Genomic DNA, 26,332 nt, shown 5'->3' on the forward strand with positions numbered 1-26,332 from the left:
ACTTCTGCCAATTTGCTCTATTTGTGTAGTTTTCATTAATCTCAGACAACCCCACTCATCAATTTCCCTGAAGGCTTTCTTCTGGCTGGATTTGTTACTGTCTGAACTACCTGAAATGAAGAGCTTTTATAACCCATTCGGGGTAACTGTTTCTAGAGACCGGCTCCCTTCCCTCTTAGCTCTGCTCCTTTCTCAATTTCATCAGCAAAGCTGCTGGCAGAATTCCTCCTGTTTCTGTTCCACTGTGACTGTATGTTGAGGGTGTCTCAATTTTGTCACCTTTCCCAGTCAGTGAATCTTTTCTGATAGACTGAAGTTGAAAAGACAAGCTGAGACAAAATGACAGACCACTTTTGGGTAATTACCCAGAACCGCCAGTGCAAAATAAAAATTTTGATCAGAATCTAACATTAATTATTAGTGTGTGCACATAAAAAATGTAACACAACAATTTCTCCATGTGTGAGCATATACCCAGCGAACAGTCTGATATTACTATTAAGCAAAGGTTAAAACCCCCACAATGTTGCATTGTTTTTTCTTTTATTGCCCTTTATTGCCTCTGTTTTCCTAACTAATTTGTGCCTCCAGATCAACAATAACAACAATAATTTGTAATGAGAAAGAAAATAACAGAGTGAAATTAAAGTTAAGAAAAACAAGTGATGCAAATGAAAACAATTGCTCACCATCAACCAACCAATGCCCAGAAAGTCATCAAGCAGTCGCCCCTCCACCACTAACATTCCCTCAAGTTCATTGCTCACTGAGATGTCATATGATATGGAATATAGAATCATAGAATCATAGAAACATAGAATGCTTTGGGTTGGAAGGGACCTTCAAGATCATCTTGTTCCAATCCCCCTACCATATGCAGGGACAACTTCAAAAGGATCAGGTTGCTCAGAGCCCTGTCCAACCTGGTCTTGAACACTTCTAGGGATGGGGCATCCACAGCTTCTCTGGGCAACTTGATCCAGTGCCTCACCACCTTCACAGTAAAGAATTTCTTCCTAATATCTAATCTAAACCTACTCTTTTTCAGTTTGAAGCCATTCCCCCTTGGCCTATCACTACATTTCCTGGTAAAAGGTCCCCCTCCAACTTTCTTGTAGCCCCCCTTTAGGTGCTGAAAGGCCACAATAAGGTCACCTTAGAACCTTCTCTTCTCCAGAATAGACAACACCAACTCTCTTGGTCTCTGTGATCTAGATAAACCTCTGTGCTAGTTTTGGCTGGGATAGTATTAATTTTCTTCACAGTAGCTAGTATGAGGCTGTGTGTCATTTGCCCAAGCATAGCTGGCATTTAAATAAATTAAAAAAACTTAGAAACCTGACAGAAACTGAAAATTAACAGCCTCAGTATTAATGACTCTGATAAAAACTCCTCACCAAGTGTCAAGTCAAGGAGATGAGATGGCACCAAAGGCCAAAGAGAGAAATCTTGAAATAAACTAGACATCTTTGGCAAGGTAGCCAGTAAAGAAGCAAAATTCAAGGCACACAAGGCACAAGGTAAAAAGAGCAATTTGTGCCCTACAAAATTCATAGACCTCTAAGTGAAAAAACTTCATGCTGTGTCAGATTTTCACAAAGCTTCTTGCTGAAGAAGTTGTCAAGCATCAATGTTTCTTGAATTGGTCCTGGATCAGTCCCAGATGTTTCTGTTTACCCTGACCCTGGTTGCTTGCAATTCCTTGCTTCCCTGTTCATTATGTTCATCTCCTTTGCAGGATTTTGGGTGTGGCTGAAGCATCACTGTTAAAGGAACATCTTGCAGTGGCCCTTTCCTTGAATGGTTTGAAGAGACCAAATGCATGGATTCATGGAAACAGAAGAGACATGGATAGATGTGCGTGGAAGTTGCATGGTACACCAAATTTACCTTTATGTACCTGATGAAATATTTAGGCACCACTGACTTTTAAACCTTTAACAAAGATGCCATTTCTGAAATCAAAACTTTCAAAATTATGTAAACTCTGTAGATTTACTCTGTGCACTATTACCAATTGCTGTGGAATTGAGCTACTACAGCTTAACAGAAAGCTCATTTCCTGGAAGAAACCAGGCAAATACCAGACTAGAAGAACTTTCTGCTGTTGACCTGCAGAGAAGCCTACCAGGAGATTTTCATTTGCTCAGCTTCCACTCCTTGGAGTAGTGGGTTGTGGCTTTTCTTAGTTTAATACCTCATCTTTGTAAACTATTATTGCTGCATTTGAAACATGGGACACAGAGATTCCAATCTTAATTAGGCATCTGATGCACTGCAATTGTAAAGGAGAAAATTTTCAGGAAATTAATATTCCCAAATTGTGCAGTCAAATATATTTCCTTGTTGTGAGATGTGGTCAGTGTAGCTGCAAATGTGCCACCAAGTACTGGGGATTTGTTGAGGGTCTTGTAGCATCTGCAGCCATGGGGTGTGAGAGTGTCAGGTTGCACTATTAAAAAAGCCAATGAAACCAGAATGCTAACGGTTTTGCTTTTGTAGCAGAAAAGCTGAAAACTGTAAAATAAGTACTAGACCCACACTGCATGCAATCACCTCTTTTTTGGTTTTTTTAATTAATAAAAAAATCTTATATTTCTAGGGAATCACGAGAAGTCAAGTGTGTAACATTGCTGCAGGTACCAGCTTGTCCTGACAGCTGAAGAAAAATGTGGTTACCATATCCTAGAAATGAAGCTGCCCGTTTTACAAATTTAGGCCATTTTTTACCCAGCCAGACTTCCAAGAATTAAGCCTGCGGTTACTAATGAGCCTCCAAACTGATGATGCATCAATTTGTGAGCCAAAAATTCTGCCTGTAAAATCAAACTTTGAACTGAGGTTCTTTGAAGAGCTGGAGCCAAAAATGTTGCATCTGGAATTGGATATAAAATAGGGAGAAAAGGTGGAAAGTTTCTGTCTCAGATATGTAACTCTTTAACCAAAGTCAAACATTAACCTGGATGGTTTAAAAGAGAAGTTGTACAAAAAGTAAGCAGTTTAAATTAAATTATTAAAATAGACATATATATGTCATAAATTGGCTACATATGAGGAAAGCTGAATTAGCTTGTGGATACTTGTATGTGCCTACTGTGGTTAATGAATGAATTTTACAAATTACTCATATTCCATGTTTTGTCAGAAATACCATCTTTTATTACAGTAGAACCTGCGGTCACATGCATAAATATTGGTGCAGTAAAAGATATTTTCATTGACTGTTTCCTGGCAATCGGCGCTAAGTTCATTTCCCACATCTGTTTACCAATTTCACTTCATCCAGCTCAACAAGCTGTTTCAAGAAGTAAAACAACACAGCTGTTTAAAGGTTCACATTCTCCTTCCCTCTCTCCCTCCTTCCCCATTTTATATAGTCAGGTAGGTTAAAACAGAAAAAAAAATCTGAAGATGAAATATTGATGTACAACAGTTCAAGCTGAATGCATAAAGTACTGTTGGAACAGCTATTCCTGAACAGAAAAGTTAATGAAAATACATTATCTGAAAAAAATGGTCTGTAAGAATAAAAAAGCTTGATTTTCAGTTTTCCAAATGGCTTTCTATTGAAAGCAGAACCTGGTCAAATATATTATGATCTTTCTGGAATAACAGAGCAATTATCTTTCACTCCATCCATTTTCTTATCAGTAATATGTATATGCTTCCCAAAGTATTTAGGATCACGAGGTTTTGTTTGTATGGAGCTTCAAATATGGAAAATGAAAGACATTCTGTCTTTACTGGTGTTGCAAATGATGTCTGGGGGTGAAGATGCTCAACCACTGTTTTCTTTGAGTGTTTTGGGCTGATCTCTCATGTCCAGCACCTCCCTAGCTCATCAACATGAGGTTTGAGGTGCTGGGACACCCAGAGGGGCGTATTTGGAGAACTAGAATGAAAATTAATTTTAGTTCCACTTTGCAGTACCTTTGCCCATTTGCAAGGCAACAGAGACTCATCTTTCATTACTTATTGCAAACAGAAAGGGAAAATGTTTAATTTTGAAATGGGCTTGTGATTAAGATGCCTGATCCCTGGTGACCAGCAAAGAGGACATAGCACAGAGTGCATCAAAAAAACCTAAGGAAATCCAGCCTGTTAGGGACTGACACAGTATAATTAAATTTTACATTTCCTAAAAGCGTATTGGCACAAACTGAGATCGTTAATTCTAAATTAAAGCTTTTATTCTGGCCTGCCTAGAACAACCTCCTCTAAAAAGGCTCTGTTTGCTAGATATTCAGGTTGCATTCACACATTTATTGTGTTATAGAAAAAGACTTGACAGATTTTTATCACTTTAGTAGAAATAAAAATGAACATATGTAATTACGTAACCTCCTAAGGAGGCCTGATTCTTTGTGATACTGTTCTAATTCTCATGGTGTAAAAATGTATGACTTTAGAACTGATATAGTCCTTAGTCTAGCAATTGGCCACACTCTGTCCACCATCTACCAGAGGTGGAAAATCTGCCCAAGATGAATGACTGCAGTACAACCTGACACAACAGAAACACGGGGAACAGATTATGAGCTCATACTTCAAAGCAGGTTTGTACAATAGAGTGCATAATGAAAAATCTCTATATGTCATTTAATTGTTTTATTTATACAGGGTTGTCTTAATTAGTGTTATACCAGATCTTTAGCCCTAGCTGTCAAAGTCTTGTGGAATTTCCCATTATGCTTAGTGAGTATTGATGGAAGCCACAAAATAGAGGTGATATGAGGATAAGTAAAACACATTAGGTACTGCTATGTTTGTTGTGAGTTGAGCACAAAATAATTTTTGGATGAAACGGCAACTTCCTCTGCGTCACTTGAGACCCACAGACTTATAAGTGAAGTATGGGGTTCAACTCATGAAAAATTAGCCCTTTAGAAGCTATCTGAAATATCTTGTTTCTTGTGTTCTCCACAGTGTTGGCTCAGGATATGAATTGTTATCCTTAGTAAGTCACCCATATGACTTGACTTAAACAACGCTTTACATTTGAAACAACTGATGTGGCACTAGTTCTGAATTGCAGCTTTGTTGCTGAGATTATTAAACTAGTACCATGATGTTTTTGCAGCCACAGCTTCTGTTTGCAGACCATCTGCAGCCAATCTGATCATCCCATGCAGTCACACATTGCTTTATAACCTTGACCAGCTTAACTGAGGTGGAATAATTGTAGCTAATTTTTGTAGCACAGGCAAGCCTTTGATAGATGTAGAACACGAAGACATTACAGCACCATGTATTTATGCTAGAGGGCACTCATATTTCGTTCTGAGCAGTAGCAGAGCTTGGGGTTTGGTAGGACATGTATCTCCAAAGCACGGTGCCAACAGTAACTTTCAGGGAGTGCTGTGAGGTAGGTGTGTACAGAGATCCCTGTTTGACAGGTGAGGAAACTGAGGCAGGAAGCTTAAGGAATTTGACACAGATCACAGCAGGAGTTAAAGGATCTTTAACACAGGTATTAAAAATAACACAGCAATCAAGACAGCTTGAAAATTATTCTCAAAAAAGCCAGCTCATTATAGATATGTATCCATACATCCATGTCTGTGCAGATTAATTCTGGATGTGAATTTTTATTTTTAAAACTAAAGATCTTGCTTTCTTATTCCAAAATTCTGTGAGGAAAATTGAAGGCTTTAGGAAGAGCACATAAAGAGCTATGTCTCTGTCCCTGGCTCTCCAGGGAAAGAAACATAGCTCTTTTCTGCAGTGCCTATACGGTAACAGAACATTTAGTGATAGAGGCACAAAGTCATAGAATCATTTAGGCTGCAAAAGAACTCTGAGTCCAAACATAAACCTTACATTGCCAAGTAGGATGAATTTTACAGGCACATGAACCTCACAGGTCTGACATTACAAGGTCAGCTTGAGGAATTTTTTTTCCTATGCAGCAGATATTTTCATTTTTCCTATGCAGCAGATATTTAAAAGACTGAGAATTTCACTCCTTCATTTCCAACTAAGTGTTCAGTGAAGTATTGCAGTGACATCTGCAAATATAAGGCATCATGAGATTCTGTCTCCTCCCTTCCATGCTGCTACACCTCTCTAGGAAGAGGAACCCATCTCTGAAGACGGTTCCTGCAACTGAGAGTTCACACCTTAAGAAGGAAAAGTCTGAGTAAGAACAGAAAATGCAAGTGAATTTTCTATGGCAGGAGAGAGGCAAAATTTGTCTTGAAGGGGCTTGCAGCCAGATGTCAAGACTTCTTGTCTAGACACACTTCTCTGAATGACTCCACCAACCTGCAGTTTTTGTGAGCTGCTGAAAATCAACCATTTCATTTCCACAGTACGGTTCAGTAAATTCTTCACACCTTCCAGAAGAGTCTCTTAAGACAGTTTCATTTTGCTTGCTCCCTGTGATCGTTCATGTACATTTTAGAACAATGTTTTCAGAAAGCAAATACCCTGCTATTCAACACAGATGGATTCCTGAAAAGTTCTGCTTGTATGTTACAGTGTGGATGGTGAATTTTCCCATGAGCATAAACATAATGAAGGGATGCATGTAAGGACTTACAGAATACGCACAGTTTAAACACACAGGCATATCTGTGGCATGAGGGAGGAGAGGAAAGGAAAGAATCAATGTGGGCTTTCCAGAGGAAATGCTGGCTCTATAGAATAGATAACATTTCTGAAAACCCTGAGATGCTTCACCTGTGAGACTGTACCTCTGACTGCCTGTTTTGTCACCCCTCACCCTTGACTTGTTCCCTTTTGCTTCATCTAAGATAATGCTATCAACCGCGAGAATGTAACTCCTCAGAAAAAGGGAGCCAACACTTCATCAGTCTTGGAAGTTCAGATCTTCTGGAGAGCTGAATGATGTGAAATGTTCCTTCACATTCAGTCCTGTCACTACATCCAGGAGACTGAACTTGCAATGGGGTGATTTAACTGTGTGCATTCTTGGTGTCTCCTTCTGAACAGCTAAATTTTCATTGTCATCATCATCTTCCTCATATGACACAAGATCATTCAAGTTTGAGGGGTGACAAAGAGCAATGATGTTTGCCTGGTCAAGGTACTGAGAAAGCATCCTGGAAATCAATGAACAAGTAGGGTGCTGCTGCAGTCACATCACAAATAGGAGTTTTCAGAAACAACATGGCAAAGAAATAGGTTTTGATATCACTGGCGCTACCCAAATAGGAAAACACAGCCATCACCATGAGTCTTATTTGACCAGTAGCCAAAGAGAGTTTTGAATAGTTGCTATCAATGAACAGCTCATAATAAATTTTAGCTGAAGAAAAAAAAAAGGAAAAGTTTAAATATATTTTTGAGAAAATGGCAATCTGCTTAGGGACAATGTGGGCAGGCTGGATTCGTTGAATAAAGTATAAATTGTGAATCATAGTTGTTCGGCTCTTGTAATAGTCTGGAAGTCTCTTAGGATTTAAAGCAAGCTGAACAACTGCCAATCTTGGAGGAATTCAAGTGTGGTTTTATAATATCTGGTTCAATAGACTGAACTGGTTCACTCTCACTAGCAATTATGTGTTTCACTAAGCATCTGGAAGCTTCATTGATGTTTATATTTTCCTGCAAGTGAAAGAAAAAGAGAGGTTGATTAGTCAATATTAATTAAACCACGCTGCATATTTCCTGTGCCTAATTAAACTCTTCTCTCAGCAACATCAAAAGTTTACTTACCTTAATAAACAGTTTTCAAAAATTGACTGTGTTGAATAATGCTTACTGGAGTTTTGAAGTTAGTTAAGTCTTATATAAATTATGATTCATAGCTCTTTTAAAATGTACACAGAGCTGACTTTAAATTTTTTACCTCAATCTCTTGGTGATTTGATTGCTTCAATAAACTAAAAAAAAATAACTCTGCAGAGGTGTTGAAGACCAATGCCTGAGGTAAAGCTCCAAAACCTATATTTCACTGCTTGAATAATGGTTACTCATTTCCAAATAGTTAATTACCTACCAGCAATTACATACATTCATAGCACTTATTTTTTAAAGCCTTTTCTACAGTTTCAAGAAGATTTCTCTATGCAATGCTCACAATGAAACCTGTGATGCTTAAAGAAGGTGTCAAGACCAAAAAAGTAAAACACAAATATACACTCTCAAAATCTGTAAGTACCTTACATAAAATGTTTAAAAGGAATTAAATAATCAAATGTAGCATTTTGGCTGTCAGCCTACTAACAATCTAGATCAAACCAGAACCAAACTGTGATGAGCCAGATTCATTGAATAAATGATACAATCTCAAATTACTCAAAAACAATAAAAAAAGTTCTGTATGGTTTGGAGTCCTCCCTTATTTCTTGTTGAGGGACTTATCTCCAATGCACTGTTTTAGAAGAGGTATATCACCACTGGTTTCATTTGCAGGACAGAAATCCTCACTCTAGGGGTTAAAAATGACAGCTAAAGCACCTTTTTTCCTACATGTGCCTTACATCAACTGCACATTTAACTTGCAGCAACCCTTGCTCTGTTCTTAGAATAAATAAAGCTGAGACAGCCTGATCAACAGCCTGAGACACAGCTCAACACAGCATAGAAAATAAGTAGTAGTACTGAGTAAAGATTTTTTTTTAATGACAGCCACCAGTATGTTTGGAATGAAAAGTCAGGCTTTCTGGCATAAAAAACACTCTTCTAGTCTAATTATTGGCAGGAGATAGAAAATTCACTGTAGCTTCAATCTGCTAGAAAATTGTATCACACAGCCACATACAACCATATGGAAATGCATACCAGTATATATGTACACATTTGTGTATATGCACACGCTACTCTTGCTCAATAAATATAATGTTTTATTAGCAGCCTAAGATAACCCAGGTTTTCAAGCTGAATCACCAAATTATAGAGTAGTTTTGGTTGGAAGGGATATCTAAATGCCATCTAGTCCCAGTTCTTGAGCATGTCCAGGTCCCTCTGGGTGGCAATCTGGAGCCTGCTGTACTGAGACCATAGACTAGATATAAAAGAAAGAAATGTGTGTGTCTCAGTAGAGAAGGCACATTTATAGGAAAATCAAAAACTAAAGGAATGGATTCTGTTAGGCTGACTTCATCCAATCCCCTTTAAATAAATGGCAAAACTCCACGAATTCCATTGTCCATCCCTTTGCCCCACAGTAAAGGGCTGAAATCCCTGGATTTAGCTGAAAATGTTAATTAGTGCAAGATTTCACAGGTTTCTTCAATGACATACATGAACTTAAATATTTTGTAGAATATCAGTAGGCTGCAAACCTCCAAATGTTTAGAAAAGTAATCTACATAGTAACCCCTAGAAAGTAACATGGAACTCGGAATCATCTCTGTACTGAGATTCTGTTGTATCACGCGCCTCTCAGACAAGATATGAAAATTCCTCAAGCATGCACTGAAAATCTTTTTCAGACCACTGTGAAATTTTATTAGAAAGAAAAAACAGACAATGAAAAATATCTCTCAGTACTGCTTAGAAAACTGATGCCAAAACAGGATTGTTAAATGCACAAAACCAGAAATGTAAAAACCTTTTGCATTGTATTTGTCTTTGCTAATGGACTGGTGAGCATTTAATTTACCCATGTGCTGCTTCTGTCTTGAAATGGCAGCATGTGCTTATTCAAGAATGTCTTAGGGACTATCTAAGATTGTGCCCAAATTGATTAATGTTCAGATGTATTAACAAAACCCCTCTTTGTCAGAGGCTACCATTTTACAGGATTGGGAAAGGCGGAAGGAACCAAGCCCACAAAAGCATGAAATGGGTAAAGGCGGACATCCCTCATGCCTGATGGTGATAGACGGAAGTCCATGTGCCAGACATGAGCCTAAAAATTCAGAAGAAAAAAAAAAAGATTCAGCCAGTGCTCAAACAACAACAAAAAAAAAAAAGAGAGAGAGGGAAGGAATAAAAAGTAAAAACTCCTGTCCTGAGTGTAGAGAGGCATTTCCTCATCCTGAACATTTATAAGAACCATTTAAGCTGTGTGGATGACAGTTTCAGCTGGGGTACAAGGGTAGGAAGAGGAAGTGTGACCCTGGCAGACAGCACAGCTGGTTTTTACTTTGTGTCCAGCTCCAGTCTGCTCCCGTGGTTCAGATGACAACTGGCACAGGGTATGGCTGAGAAGTGACATGCTAAGTCACCTGCTGCAAGGAGCCTGTGGTCTGGCCAAAAAAGCAACTCCTGCTGTCCCAGATCCCTGCCTTGACCACTTCCTTTCTGATGCTACTATTGCCTTTTGTTACAACCTTAATCCTTTGGTGTCCTAGATCTGCAGATCAGACATTGCTGTATTCTGGTCTGACTAATGAAATATTGATTTCTCCACCTCTCCTCCTATAGTGTGTTTTGCAAAAGAAAAATCTGTATTCTGCTATGCAGTGAAGCAGCTGCAGACAGTAGAAGGTGATCTGTTATCCAAACATAGACATCCAGAGGCCTGGTGATTTTAGAGCACATGAGATGTTCAAAGGCAATTAAGGGGAGGAAAGAGAAAAGAAAGTGAAAATCCACTCAAATACAAAGAAACCAACAATCAGAGTGTAAGATTGGACAGAGAGGAATAATCACAGACACCCTACTAATGGTATTGAGACATGGAAACAGCCTAAATTATACCTAAAAATAACATTAGTTATGTTTCAAAAAAGCAAGAAAATATAGGTGAGACAGTGGAGTGAAACAATGTCTTTCAATGGGTCTCTTAAATTGCCGTAACTGTCATCTCCCATGTGGCTTTGTCCTACAAAAGAACACCACAGGAATTGTGATGATTGCTGAAGTTCAGGCTTATTTTTATTTTTATTTTTATTTTTTCTCCTCCTCTCCTCTCCTCTCCTCTCCTCTCCTCTCCTCTCCTCTCCTCTCCTCTCCTCTCCTCTCCTCTCCTCTCCTCTCCTCTCCTCTCCTCTCCTCTCCTCTCCTCTCCTCTCCTCTCCTCTCCTCTCCTCTCCTCTCCTCTCCTCTCCTCTCCTCTCCTCTCCTCTCCTCTCCTCTCCTCTCCTCTCCTCTCCTCCTCTTTCCTCTCCTCCTCTTTCCTCTCCTCTTTTTATTTGCTTTTGGTTTTGCTTTTGTTTATAATAACCTCCTTCCACGTTCTGAGCAAACTTTTTGAGTCATACTGAGGGACCTCCTCTGCCTCCTTGGTGGAGCTATTTCTGTACAGCAATACATCCAGGTGTTATCTGGCTCTTGACACGGTACTAGATGCCCCTGTAGTGCTTGCTATCCAGCCTCCTCTGAGGCCACTTTTACCTTCAGAGCTCTCCAAACACAGGGGACACTGTCTCCCTATATTGCTTTTAAGGCTGGTATTCAGCACTGCACCTTTGGTGTGTTTATCTGGACAGCAGCTTTCTGTGATAGGGAAGTGCTGCTATGACCATTTGTCAAACAGAGAAAAAGCAGAGCCACAAACAGAGGAAACTGCATGAAGCCTGGTCCAGCACATGGTGGCTAGTTGGAAAGTGGGAGATGGCATAGGATGAAGTCTTTGCATGATAAGGTAGGAATGCAACACTTTCCCTTCTCAAGAAAAGCTCTCTCCCAAGAGAGAGCTTTTACTGCAAGACCAAAAAGGATGGATTTTACCCATATCATGATGTCTTTGTGACTCTCAGTCCTCTGCTCCTGATTCAGCATGCCAGCCTTTATAAAACCCTTTCCTAGGCATCTTGCCTTGCCCTGTTCCCTGAGGTGCTTAGCACATTTCTGTGTGCCTCAGTGAGTCCCAGCATCTGAGACACTATCCCAGTCAGTGCAAGAGCTGAGTTGTGAATCCATCCCTAAGTGACTTTCCCTGCATCACCCTCCCAAAATCTGCCAGAGCAAGGACCTAAACCCTGCTTCTGTGATGATGCCTGACTACTTGTGCCAATCTTTCTCCTGGCCTCATCAAGAAAGAATGCAAAAGTGAAAATCAGAACATGCTACTCTTTATTCTATTACCAAACAAAACAAGGCAATGAAAATAACTCTGAGTAATCTCTGAAAGCCAGAAAGGAACACTGGAGGACGTAAATGAAATTAGCATTTGCTTTGTAGATCGATCTTATTCAAATATGTTCTTTTGAAGGGTGGTTTTATGGAAAGGATAGCAACTGAGGGCAGGGAAAGAGAGCTGCATTATTTAAAACCTTTGAACTGATTGCTATTGGAAATAATGCCTCGTAATCAACAATCAACTAAAGGGAAAATAAATACATTATTGAATGTGACTCAAAGCAGTACACAAGCTCAGCAACCTTTTTTGCATTCTGGATTACCTTCCCCCTTATCTGCCATCTTTACTGCAGATGCAGAACATTAACATTTAGGACATTCCATTTTAATATATGAAATAAGTCCCCACAGATTAGACTGGCACTTAGCTCTTTGTAGAAGAACAAAAGCCCTTGCTAGTTTTAAGGGCCTGTCTCACTTTCAGAAGAATGAAATTTTTGTTTCTTTACCATGCATATATCTTAGATTTGTCTATGTGGTTGTTTTCTTATATAAAGCTTTTCCATTTTTACATTGATAGTTTCTTCCTCTTACTGAATCTGACTCTTCTGAGTCTTACCTTGAAAACCAGGGTGAAGAACAGTGTGTATGCAGGCGCAGTGCACCTGGGGAACTCTAAATCAGCGCTGCCGAGAGACATGACCTTAGACTACTACTGCAGTTGAAGGAAATTTACTTCCCATAAGTAAACATTTAAAAATTGTGAAATATTCAGGTATTAGATGGGAGCCTAGTGAGAAGCTCATAGCTTCCACATTTTATTTCCATAATGCACTAAAATCCAGGAGCAAGGAAATGACTTTAAGGATGCTTTAACCTGCGCTCCCCTGGAGCTAACAGTGTGAGGGAGTGGCTCCACATGCTCCCTTAACAGAACTCCCTTGGAAACTGCTGGGAGCAGAGCCTTATTAAGATGGTGTGCGGTACTCTGTGGTGGTGTTTTTACAAAAACACAGCCATACAAGTTAAAAGCCATCTGGATGCAGGAACATGAAATTCATGGATGTGAACTGCTGTGACTGCAACTCTGAGAACAAGATAATTTCTCTGATTGAATTCTTACAGCTGGATGAATATCCTGCAACAAAATTATTTCACTAAATGACCTTCCAATCTCAACAATTTTGTGAATCTCTGAATTTCCGGTTTTGGGACAGCAGTAAATAACATATTTCATGAAAGTGATCCAGAGAGCTACAGGATAGCTCTAACACCCATAGGACAATCTGAATCAGCTCCTTTTCATATCAGGAAACAAACTCTGCAGAGAATATTGCACAGAGTGATTGTACATCTGAAAAGAAATCTCCTGCCTTAAGCGTCAGCTTTATTTCTTGCTTTATGGCAGAATCTGAAATATTTTCTAAGACTGTACAGTGAGATTGGTTAGACTTTTTTACAGTGAATTAAAAAGACAATTTAGGGACCCACACATCCCTAACTGGGTCTTGTAGTCTCAAATGGATTGTTTGGATTTAAGTTTCCAGATCAGCAGATCAGTTTAGAGTGTCAGCCTAATTCAAATACCTGTCCAAATCTTGTTTTTCTTTATGGAAATCAGAACTGCTTATTGTGTTCCTCTGTAAGTCTACTGCATAGCTTGCTTTTTTCTTCTTTCATAATAATTGTCCAGTCAGAAGAACTAAAGAATCTGTGATTTAAACAAGGGCTAGTAGATCCTGGATTATTCACAGAATTCATTGGTAAGATAGGAAGAATTAATGTTCTTGCTTTTAAAAGAAAGGCTGGAATAGAGGAGAGAATGACTTTCTGAAGGTAACACAGCAGATCAATGGCAAAGAGGACTTTTGATTGCTAGTCCAGCATTTGGGCCCTACAGAGGGCCAGAATTAGATGATTTTTAAGGTCCCTTCCAACCCAACTCATTCTGAATCTATGGTGACACACCATGGACTGCCTGTCAAAAAAAAGCTGAATAAATGACATCTTATTATCCACATTTCTTAGAGGCAGAAAGATTCTATAACATTCTCCTGGTCCAAATAGGATGTTTCCAAATAGCCCAGAGACTCAGACTGCTCATCAGTCTCCAGACCATGATGGTCAGGAGACAAGGATCTGTGTGCTTGACTTAGTTTTGCAAGGCCCTGAAAAGCACAGCTACCAGCCTTTCTGGGCAATTTGGAAAAACATGACTGTCTTTTCATCTAACTCTCTATTGCTGACAGCAGAATTACAGCAGGGAAAAGAGGAACTCAGGCATAATCACAACACAGCCATGTCCAGTTGTAAGGCATTTCAAGCTATTTCTGAATTAGGTACTTTCAAGCACATTTAGTTTAGCCTGACTTGTCTGTTTTATTGCACAAGTTCCATTTTCATTATAAAGTGATAACAAGCTTGAAATTGCTCCTTTTCTAATCCAAGTCAAAAGCTCACCTCTTTGAATTGGAATGGTGGTGAAAACAGTTTAAAGGCTTGGAAATGTGAGTGGAGCTCTCAGCTGCTCCAGCCATGTGCTGGATGACTAAATGTGTGACAGGAAGAAGAAGTTTCCTTCCTTTAAAAGAAAGAATCTTTCACAATAGTTTTGGTCATAAAATTTATTAAAGAATTTACTATTAAGGGTTATTTTGTGACTATCTGGGGATGTGCCCCTCAGATTGCAATCAATACGAGCAAAGTAAATATGCAGATATAAAAGAGACCAGGCTCACCACCGGATATATGGCAATAGTGTAACTTGTGACTATACTTTGAGGTGGTGGTGCCCAATAAGGCCCTTCTTACATGGAAAACTATGGATAGTTTTCCATGTACTATAACTATTCCAAAACAAAATATTCTATCTTTGTAGGGAGCAGAAGACTGAAACAGGCTGAGTATTTCCTTCAGATTAATGTAAGAATAAAAACTAATACATGAGAATGCATTAGGTGGCTCAAATGTCTTCTATTGGAGCTGTTACTTACAGAAAATAGCACCAGGGAATAATACAGTGATTTTTTTTGGTGTAATCTTCTGGTGCTACAGACAAAAGCTTAAAACCCTTGACAGCTTAAAATATGGTAGGTACATATACAGCATGCTACTTTCTACAAGGCAACCAGAACGAAAAGATGTTATTTTTCTAAGTAATCATCTTTGTTTTTCAAAAATGCATAAATCATAGCCAGTTTGCTCTCAAGGCTTTAACATTTCCAAGCACATCTCCAGAAAACCTCCGGAGATCTAATTATTCCAGGGCACCACAAAAACAGAGTTATTACTTATATGAACTGCTAAAACTGCTGGCTGCAATATGATGACTCCTTTGTCTGTGTTACTCTGCTTCAGAAGAGTTTCTATTCTCTGTAGTGAACAGAGTTAGGTATTAATTTTTCCCAGAACCAAGTTCAATTACTTATGATGCCCTAGGCTGAAAGAATACCAGGTATGTATAATATCCATTATTCTAAAATAGTAGTAATAATAAATTTTATTTAGAAAAGGAAGTGTAGAGTTTAGTTTAAAACTTAGACCAAGTGGGGAAATTATTCTGATCTAATTTAGTTCGAATGTTGTGATTCTACCATCTTTACTGGAATGACTCTTTGCATAATTTTAAAGTCAGAAGCCTTCAATTCTGGGTGGAAATCAGGTGTATGGATTGCAGAAGAACAGATCCTAACCTCTGGTGTATAGCAGCAGAGAACGGTCTGAGAACAGTTGTGTGCCCTCAACTCTCACCACTCCCTTCACAGTGGCTTTTGAAAGCAAGTCTTGTCATAGCTGGATTTTTTTTCTGTTCCTACATGATTGCATTGGCAATCTGGGGACTTCTAGAGTTTCAGAGTTAAATAAAATAAGAAGAGTCTAGATATTTCTCATGTTCAAAGTAACAGAAAATCTTAATTCTATGTGGCTTAGAAAAAGTTGGAAAGATTTCCACTTTTGTGACTTTAAAAAAATTTATGTCCTTTATATGACTTTTATACTTCCATAATTCTGCCCCAGACATCAACATCATGAAACCTCTCTGTGATCTTTAAAATTGTTTGCATATTCATTTTCTGTCATGACCTGCACAGGCAGGTGCAGGCACAAGAAATGTGGTCGCCCTTTTTGAGTGGTGAACATGTTCTGGGGATTGATGTATGGAATTCATGGTACAGATTCCATTCTCATAGTATAATATAGTTTATCCTAAAGAGGAACACTGGATTCTCTTGGCCTCACCCAACACAAATCGGCAGATGAACCACAGACCTGAATACAAACCAGGTGCTGCACATGAAGGAATAGGAAGTACCCTGTTGTGGAGCAACATAATTTACACACTGACCTAGACCAAAATTTCTCCCTATAAGTTGCATCTTGAAGAAACAGCGATTAGAATTCAGACCAATTCAGTAGGAAAGCAAAGACATTCATTACAAAGACACAGAATCATAGAATCATAGAATCGTAGAATGGTTTGGGTTGGAAGGGACATCTTCAAGTCATCTTGTCTAACCCACTTGCCAGGGCAGGGACATTTTCAGCTAGATCAGGTTGCTCAGAGACAAATCCAATCTAGACTTGAATGTTTCCAGGGATGGAGCATCCACCACTTCTGGGCAACTTGTTCCAGAGTTTCACCACCCTTGTCAGAAAAAATTATTCCTTATCTCTATTCTAAATCTACCTTCTTTTAGTTTAAAACCATTACCCCTTGTCCTATCACAACAGGCCCTGATAACAGGTTTTTCCCCATCTTTCTTATAAGCCCCTTTTAAGTACTGAAGAGCTGCAATCTCAGCTAAGAGTTCATGCAATGCTTGAGGCAGTCTGGGAAATGCTGCTATTCTCCTGCTGTTACTTCTGCTGATTACAAGTGAAACATCTTTTAAATACTAATGCTTAAAGAAGGTGTCAAGACCAAAAAAGCAAAACACAAATATACACTCTCAAAATCTGTAAGTACCTTACATAAAATGTTTAAAAGGAATTAAACAATCAAATGTAGCATTTTGGCTGTCAGCCTACTAACAATCTAGATCAAACCAGAACCAAACTGTTTACATTTCAAACATCCAAAAGTTCCCCAGAGTGTCAATGATGACACCAGCTTTCATAAAAAGAGGATACAATCAACACAATATCCACTGAATTGTTGTGTTCAAATCAATATTCCACATGCCAGCAATACAAATCCCTTATGCACTGAAATTAACTAAAACATCTCAAACTGATATACAGTACCAATGTACCTTTGGCCTTTATAATCTGAAAGTCCGCCTGCCTGTTCTGATTTTAATCTCAATTTTCCATGCACTCAGGAAATCTGTACCAAGGAAAAGAATTGAACCTTAAAGCAGCTCATTCAGCACTTTTGACCACTGATATTTCCTTCCTCCCTAGATATGTGATTTTCTTGAAGAGGCTTTTGAGAATGAGAGCTTATAACAGTAAGCATTGTATAAGCACTACAATAGACTGACTTAATTTCTGGAATCAAAGGCAATGAAGCTATTGTCTCAAATCAGCATTTCTTGGGCAAGGTGGTTATATAAATATTTAGAGATAATATTCAATGTTAAGAATGATAAAAAACATCCTCATGTCATTCACAAGAGGTAGCTTTTATGCCTTGCCTAGGGTCATCTTCCTCCCCAGGCTCTTACGCAGTAACCTGTGGACCAGGTCCATACTTTACTGCTGGCCTACCATATTAGAGCAGCTGCATTTCAGAATGTCACACATAACTTGTTTTGCAATAAAAGACCAAAAAGAAATAGAAATGTATACTATATACTTACAAATTCACTTTTAATTCCACCAAGGGAGGAGCTTTTCAAGGTGAACATTTAGACCAAATGAACTATTTTAGGAACTGATTTCTCTGTCCTTAGAAACATTTGAAAAGAAATGGAAACTTTACCTTGGCTGATGTTTCAAACCAGCCCACGAACCCGTTCTCTTTGCAGAACTGATCCATCTTGATGCCGTTGTTCATAAGAACATCTATTCCCTGGTCGCATTTGTTTGCTAATAGGACTGTTGGCACAGGTTTGCCATTGGGAAGAACCAACTTAGAGTCCAAATCCTCTTTCCATTTTGTCACTGCTTCAAATGTTGCAGGTCTTGTAATGTCAAAGACAATAAACGCCCCCATAGCCTCTCTGTAATACACCCTGGTCATGTTTCCAAATCTTTCCTGTCCTGTAATGAAGAAAGTAGGAGGGGAAAAAAATACCACCTTGTAAAAATCAGTGTTTCCAGTCGAGGTCAATATTTCACAGAGCAGGTTTTATAAGATAACAATACCAAAGGCAGAACTTCATTTTATAAGTCCCTGGGAAACTACTCGTTGTCTAAATAATTATAAGTACCATGCTAGACTGATTTGTATGAAAATGCAGGAGAGTATTGCATGAAAAAGGAATTTTCAAGCAAACACTCAAGGAAATTTAATGAAGTTCATTATGAGTGAATAGTAAGTGTAATATGTGAATAATAAGTGAATGACCTTATTAGGCTGCCAGATTTCTCAGTCTGTGGACATTACTGATGGTCTTTTGGTACATTATAGGACTTTCAACAAGAGTCACAAAAAAATCTGGGTACCAGATTGGAAGCTCTTTGGTACTCTGGTATTTTGTCTAAAGCATCTGACACAACCAAACTGCTCACTCATGAAGAGGATCCTTCATATTCTCGTGCAAGTGATAACCAGCAGTACATAATATAGCTCTGGAGCCATACCAGGCATCAGAGCAATTGCTTTAAATATAAAAATTAAATTTAAAATAAAATTTACTTTTACTGGCAAACTAAAACACAGAGGTGAGGAAGGTGAATTTAAAGCCTACAAACATGGAAAGTGCTCTAAGAAATAGCACAGCAGTAGCAATATGAAGAGTTGCATTACTCCAGTGAAAAAATCTGGGAAGAGGGTTTCATACTAGATCTGTTCAGAAGGTTTATGGGGTTTTTTGTTGAATTCAAAGTGTTTTCTGGGAAAGTACAGATTTTTTTGTGAGTTAACAGTACATTATTATATTCAAACATGGACATTTATAAATATCTATCATTTTATTGATTAACAGTATGACCAAATTAACACATGGCATCAGGATGGGGTATGTTGATCAGCTGTGGATTTGCTAATATATCTGCTGTTTTCATGGGAACCCTGAAAAAATAAACTACACAGACCTTTTCTTGAAAATAAAAAATAGAATTTCCACTAATGTCTACTGCTGAGCTGTGATCCAAAGAAGAATTATAGACTCCTGAAACATTTCAAAACAACAGCAGCCTTTAAGCAAGACAACTCCTGTACGTGTTTCCATAGCTGGGAAAAAGTGCTATGAAAATAGAAACATTCAATGCAAACCTGTTTCTAGCCTTAGTTTCTCAATGTGAGTAATTTTGAGTAGGTTAGGAAGACAAGAAGATTGGCAGTCTGCCTGTGACCCCAGGAAGGTTACCTGTGGAGGATTTATCTGATGGAAATTGTGCTGTCAAATGTAAGGGAGGGCTGAGAAGGGAAAAGTGTCGATTGCTGGGCTTCTAGACTTTCATTTCATGCACTTTCATTTAATGGAAATAGCACTGAACCCACATATGGGGTCAACACCATAGCACTGAACCCACATATGGGGTCAACACCATCAGTTTGTGATGTTTATCTTTGGTTTTAAGCACTGTGGCAGCAAGGAGAAAGTCATTCACATGATACAGAAACCAAAGAAGAAGCCTGTCTTCTCCAAATTACTGTCAAATTTTTTTTACCTTAGAGAAACACTGTGTCCTATTGATAAAGCAAGATAGCTTATTTCTGGGAAAGAAGAGATCATATTCAAAATTTCTTAGGTCTATATTTTATTCAAATGTCTTATGATTCCTATCAGTGGGCTAATCAGATGAATGGCTAAGTCATGTGCTATTCAATAATCTCCTTGTTGAGAAATTCTTTTTCCATCTGCAAGAAGGTGCCTTCAAACAAAAGCCAAGGTCTGATTAGAGACACAGCAGTGAGGTAAGCAGCAACATATACAAATCTTTTTCAATGGATATTGTATTTCAGTGGTACTTTATGCTTCTCATACAAAATTCTTGAGATGTAAATATATTTACACTGTAGGTGATACAAGAGCAGCACAACTCAGGCCTCACACATATTTATTGGGACACAGATCACTAAGATATGTGGGACATGGTGTCACAGAACATCAACTAAATTATTCATTTGCAACATGAAATCATTCACCATGAAGGAAGTTACTAGAGGAATAAAAGGCTCCTATGTTGTGATCTTCTGCCTTGTAGTGGCCCACAAATTTCTGAAAAATTGCATGACACTGATTCTTCCTCTTGTTCCAGCTGCTTTTTCAGATACATAGGATTTTCACTGCACAGAAAAGCCAACATGTTTGTAAAAGCAGCATTTTGCAGGTAGACAGTGGTAACCAATTTCCATCATAGACCACTTCAAAGAAAGAGAAAGAATGGAGCTGCTGTCCAGATGAACTGTCTAAACTCTTTTTGAAGTGGTCTTTTTCTCCATCAGTTATAATTAATGTATGAATCTACCTGACAGAAACACATTCGGCAATTTTGAATGGAAAAAGAGGTGCTTTATAAAGCAGAGTTTTAGTTATATGACATCTGCATAATGACTTTTATTTGATTTACATTGCAGAAAAAGTGCTCTTTAGTATTTGCATTGAACTTGGAGAGCTAAGTAATATGTCTAAGGGTGCAGAAGGACTCTTTTTTCCACAGATTCTTGCTTATGTGAACAAAATCCTATATTAATAGATGAGGTTCCTAAAACTTTTTCATTTAGCAGAATTACTTGTAAAAATTGTCATTGTTTGATGTATTAAAGATGTCAAAATATGGCCTTAGGTTTTCAGCAACGCAATGGTTTAGGCAGAAAGTAGGCTAGAAGATAGATCAACCATTCAGTGGTATCTCACAGGCAGCCTTGAATATTAGAATCTGCTTTACTGTAAAGAGTCACAGGGGAAGATTGGTTTTGCTTTTCACTGGAAGGGTCAGGAACTTGTGGAATATGTGATCTGGCCCATTGTACTTTACTGCACCCCTTGCAAGGCCGCTGGCACTTGGCATCAAACCCCACAAATCCAATGGCCTTTGCCCACTGAGATGGTGGTTTATGTTGCAATTATCAACCCTAAATTAGATTAAAAAGGTACCTAAGGTTAGGGGCCCTTTGTAGTTGGGGACTGAGAAGAAATGTATAATTGTTAATTCAGATGAATCCTACTCTACTTGGAAGTGAACCCAGTGAGACCAAAGTGACAAAGCAACAAGATTTCTGTTAAAGGGAAGGACTCCCTGTCTGAAGGGCAGCTGCCTGCACACTTATCCTAATCTCAGTGGCACCTCTGCAGCAGGGAAAGCTATCAGCTCATGGGCTTAAAGCAATCAACAGCTGAAATTTCATATTTTATAAAAATTTACCCCACATAAATTTGTACAAAAATCTACAATTTTCATTAACCACTCTCATCTCTGATAAAGGTATAAAAAATAATAATAAAATGCTATAACTCAGATAATTTCCACCATCTTGACCACAGCATCTGAAATATGGCACAAAAATTGAAATTAAAAATTGATTAAAACTGCCCAATGCTGAGTTTTATGATGCGTTCTACTTCTTGCCGCTGTCCTAAGAGAAAAATGCTTTTGAGAACCACCTTGCTTTACAGACAGCCTTTAGACAACACTGAGAAGCTGGAAATTGTGGAGAAGATTTAAACATTTTTTACTTTTCACTTCAAAACACCTTTCAGAATATTCACACTTGAATTCAAATAATTGTCTTTATGGACTGAAGCTTAAGCAAGCCTTGAGCTGATGTTCACCACCCTAGAATGCAGAAAAGCAGGCTGTCAGCAGGATCTGGCCCATGGATCCCACCACCAATCTATACTGAAATAAAACCATCACAGCAAGAGACTTATTTATGTTTGCAGAACAGTAATTTCAAGGTAACTTAGCCTAGAAATCACCATGACTATCTTATTTATGCATATGTGCTGCAATGCTTAGCAGCCGCTGAAAGCCTAAAATGCTGATGATGTGCTGTGCCTGGCATTACTGAACAGGTTTCCGCTTACTCCCTCTGCAGCATAACAATCCTAAAAACTTTACAACTGCAGAGACATTCATCTGTATCTGTGGGAAGACTGCAGCTTCTGAAGGTGAAAGTGACAGGGAAAGGTAATGGAACTGTTCTTTCCCCAAAGCATCCGTCCAACTCTTCATGAAATGAGTACCAGCCTTTTAAACACAAACCAATGTCTTTTTGGTAGCAGTGAATAATGCAGCCCACTCAGAAGGAGTGATAAGGAGGATGCTGAGATGGCTGTGGAAAAGGATCAGGGAGCAGGCTCTGATGTGCCTGCTCTTGTCTCTCTGATGCACTCAAAACTTCTTCCTGCAGTAAATCTGCAGCTAAAGCTGGTCTTCAGAGAAATCTCTGGGCTGTGTGGGCACAAAACACAGACAGTAGCACAGAGAGCAGCCTTGCAGAGAAGGGAATAGCAAATACACCCAGATCTGCTGTCTACAACAGCTGTTTTCTTCAGAAGTGGTGTGCTGGCCTGCATCTGCAGAGCCAACCCCATCCACAGTAACCTTGTGCAAAGTATGATTAAGAGTTTCTTTTAAAGCTTTCCTTCTAACAAATTGTTAATGAATTTAAAGGATATGCACACAAAGGCAGTAGAAAAGATAAAGAAAAGATAAAGAAAAGATAAAGGCAAATTGACTGAGGAGCAAGATATAGTGTTGTATGACACAGCAGTAGAGGTGATGGCACACTTTAGCAGGAACACCAAAACTGATAATTTGTGACATGAGGTGAAATGAAATTGAATCGTTGTGAAGAAATTAAAGACAAGGAAAATTTTATCATGTATATCTCCTCCCACACACAATACTAAACATTCAGTCACCTCAAACTTAGGCACTTCACTGAGTCAGACATAAGTTCGTAGATTTTAATGACAGCATGTTGTTACAAACACCATAACATCATATAGCATGAAGGTTAATCCTGCTATTCCTGCCTAACACCCACAGTTTCAGGAATATATTACGTGTTAAAAACCCTGTCTTAATGTAACAATGTGTGATGCAGAGCCTACATTATCCCTGAATTAATTTTTGTAGTGCTCAGTTATCCTTGTTTTTTGGCATTTCTTTCTCATCTAAATAAATGCAGTTTCAGCATTTAGCTATTAGATCTAATTTTAGGTTTGTTTACCAAATTAAAAAATACAGAAAAATATGCTGCAGAAATATTAACTACATTTAATTAGATGGCACCAGATGAACCAAATTTACTTTTTCTTCTTATGTATGGTAAGGGTAAACAAGGCTAAACTACTTGGTTCTACCACAGCTGGAATATGTCGCTCCTCCAATGAAGTCACCATGTACATAAATCCTACTAATAATGTAGATAAGCTTGACACTGGTTTTATTCACAACATTTTTGAGAAAATTATTTCTAGATTGTTAAACAACTTACTACCCACTGATCCACAGTGTGAAAAGCAAGGAAGAGTACACATATGCTTGGTACTGGGTTCTCTGCCTGTATAATGAAGAGGGGAAAGGATATAAGAGCTAAAATGATACCTGATATCTATATATACATACATATATCAATATGTATTCATATATAATTACTGATATGAGATATTATTGATGCATTTGCAGAATTTGCTTCAATTCAAGGTGTCCTGCATGCTAAGCCAACATCCTGTAGCTTGGTGAGAGACTGAAACTTTATTTCCTTGCCGCCAAAGATAAACCTGATCTAATAACAGAGATTCCACTGAAAGAGAGGATGTTCTTAGACCAGAGATTTTATTTTCCTCCCTCTTCTCATTGCTCACTTATGTTTTGCAGATGATGATACATGACCAGCCACAGCCAGGAGAAATCAATTCCATTCTCTCCCAAATTCCAATCAGTATTACTTCTTTTTCATTTTTAAACCACTTTTTCTCTCACCAGCCAGATGCCTTATTTGTGATAACTTCTATGTCTGCACCATGATCGTCTGAATTCGGTGTGCTGCTTACAGAATTTCCTTTCTATGTACAGCCAGCAACAGCTGAAGCTCCTTAAGCAGAAGTCATTAAAGCTAAGACAGCAACTCTTTTTATTACTGACCACTGTCTTGACCTTCACAATGATAGTTTGAATTGGGCAGTTCATATGAAATTTAGTACAGTACTGTAATTCTCTCTGTCATATTTGGTAACTCAGAAAGCCTGCTAGTCATTCAGTACTACAACTAGGTGTAATTGCTTCTGCAGCCTGACTGAAAGCTACATCATATGATCTGCCAGCACATGATTAGTAGTGTAATAAATCTCTGACACAAGGCATGCAAAATACATTCTTTAAGTCCCTGATACATTCAAATTTACTATTAAATGCTTTTTTCTCATACAGAAAAGTTTTTCTGGCAGTGCATGTATTTGTTGTTATAATCAGTCACTGGGGAACAATAAAACTAATGTTTGCCCCACTGTTCCAACTTTTAATAAAGAAATATATGTATGAGCATATATGTATTTAACACCATAAAACTATGTGTATTAGTGTGTGAAAAAGAGGAGTTTATACGTTTTGCATAAAGCAGCGTTGTTGCATAAGTTTTAGTACCTCAGTGCCAAATTCAGAGCTCAGACATGAGACAGCTCAGCGCAGAAGAAAGGCACTCCCTCCGCCGATAAGAATGTCAAGAATTTTTTCATTTCACCAGTTTTACCCAGTGCTGTTCCAGACTCGATCACTGAGCCCACAGCTCAGGCCACAGGCTGGCACAGTTGCCTAACAGCTGATATGATGTTCACCTTTACCCCCTACTTAATGAAAGTAATTCCTTAATTTAACTGAGTTTTTAAATGCCCTTCTTTATGCTGTAATCTACTGGGTTACACAGTTCTATTTGGATTCCTGCATTCACTAAATGAAAAAACATTACTTACGGCATGTGATATATGCCATCAAGATAAACTTATTTTGTGGACTGAAACAAAAATGATTAATTTTCAGTAAGGGGGTGGCAAAAAAATGTTGTGTGTTTAATTTGAAGCCAAATCGAAATTGTCTGAAGCACTGACAGCAACAATATCAAATTCTGCGGGTTTTAATGATGTAAGCATGTGGGGATATCTGGACTTCTTTACTCTTTTCCTCCTTGCACAGGGTAAATCATCTTTTGTTTCACTTGATGTTGGAAAAAGGATATTTAAACATGAGTAATTATATTTTTAGCAACCAAAATAATTGCCAAATAGAAACATTTCTCTTTTCAAAACACATTAGAAGTTGCTTTCATTGGAGTGAAGGAGGGAAGGTAGGAGAGAAAGGAAGGACAGGAAGAAGGAACATAATTCAATAAACTAACTCAGACATACATTTTCTTTATTTTTTAAACTATAAAAGTAATTTTAATCGTCTTACTGAATGCCTCATCTATTCCACCAAATTAAAAAGATATAACAGGACATTCTTGTTACTCTTCCTCCTGTCATAGGGATCTGTTAGTCCAAGGAGGTAAAACTGAATATTGTCAGCTGCAGGGAAACAACTGGGGCATTTGGAGAGAGGTGGCTGGATCTCTGAATGTGTCCAAGGGCTTGGGAGAAAAATCAGATAGCAAAGGTTCTACTCTGACTCTCTGACTTCCCAAGTTTGGGAGCCTGCTGGTTTTAGAGAAACTCCAAAATGTCAATCTGCCCTTAAAGTTTTCTCTCCTCTATCTGCTCTCCCTCACTGCATAGGCACTGGCAGTTCCCAGCTTTCAGATCAGTACAAATGAATTGGGGTCTACATTTTGTATTTTCTTTCGATAGATAATGGGGCAAGGGCTTCTCCTCTGTACTCACCCGCAATATCCCAGAGCTGCAGCCGTACCACAGTCTCAGCATCCCAGTTCAGCACCTTCAAAGCAAAGTCCACCCCGATGGTGGCCCGGTAGTGGGGGGAGAAGTTCTGGTGGACATAACGCTTGATGATGCTGGTTTTGCCCACTCCCAGGTCCCCGATCACCAGCAGCTTGTAGAGGTGCTCCTTCTGGTTGTGCTTCTGCATCTTTCCTGTGGCTTCGGCTGCTCCCTGCAAACTGATTGCATACTCTGCCCGAGGAATCCTGCCAGCCTGAGGGGAAGAGAGGGAGTGAGGGACTGGGGAGGGAAGGAAGGAGAGCAAGGTAGGTGGAGGCTCTCTCCCTTCGTACGGAAGCAGGATCACCAGGTCCAGCAGGCAGCCCTGCTGGGAGATGAAGTAAGGACTGGGGGAAGGAAGTCTCCCAGAAAATTTTGTGCGTATGTATGTAAAGGTCAGCACG

The 26,332-nt window shown here is 38.7% G+C and overlaps 1 protein-coding gene across 2 annotated transcripts; it reads right to left on the reverse strand.

Moving 5' to 3' along the window:
- Nucleotides 1-3,129: 3,129 nt before the first annotated feature.
- RAB38 (RAB38, member RAS oncogene family) lies at nucleotides 3,130-26,332 on the reverse strand. 2 transcript variants are annotated; one of them, XM_010401072.4, is made up of 3 exons: nucleotides 25,872-26,314; nucleotides 17,861-18,141; nucleotides 3,130-7,569 (listed from the first exon to the last, which is right to left on the reverse strand). In XM_010401072.4, exons 1-3 carry the CDS (start codon nucleotides 26,074-26,076, stop codon nucleotides 7,417-7,419), a joined length of 639 nt encoding a protein of 212 aa, XP_010399374.1. In that variant the 5' UTR covers nucleotides 26,077-26,314; the 3' UTR covers nucleotides 3,130-7,416. The 2 variants fall into 2 exon arrangements, with proteins under 2 accessions (XP_010399374.1, XP_019142340.2); XM_019286795.3 differs by lacking the exon at nucleotides 3,130-7,569 and adding an exon at nucleotides 7,577-9,820 and having other exon boundaries at nucleotides 25,872-26,332.

Source organism: Corvus cornix, chromosome 1, assembly GCF_000738735.6.
Source record: "Corvus cornix cornix isolate S_Up_H32 chromosome 1, ASM73873v5, whole genome shotgun sequence".
Lineage (NCBI taxonomy): Eukaryota > Metazoa > Chordata > Aves > Passeriformes > Corvidae > Corvus > Corvus cornix.

What these genes read in the sequence shown, in the direction of transcription:
- RAB38 (XM_010401072.4), bottom strand. Translation starts at nt 26,076, where the DNA reads ATGCAGAAGCACAACCAGAAGGAGCACCTCTACAAGCTGCTGGTGATC. An exon ending in GCAGCTCTGGGATATTGCGG is followed by an intron (nt 18,142 to 25,871) that starts GTGAGTACAGAG and finishes TCTTCATTACAG; the next exon opens with GACAGGAAAGATTTGGAAAC. An exon ending in GGTTTGAAACATCAGCCAAG is followed by an intron (nt 7,570 to 17,860) that starts GTAAAGTTTCCA and finishes TTTCACTTGCAG; the next exon opens with GAAAATATAAACATCAATGA.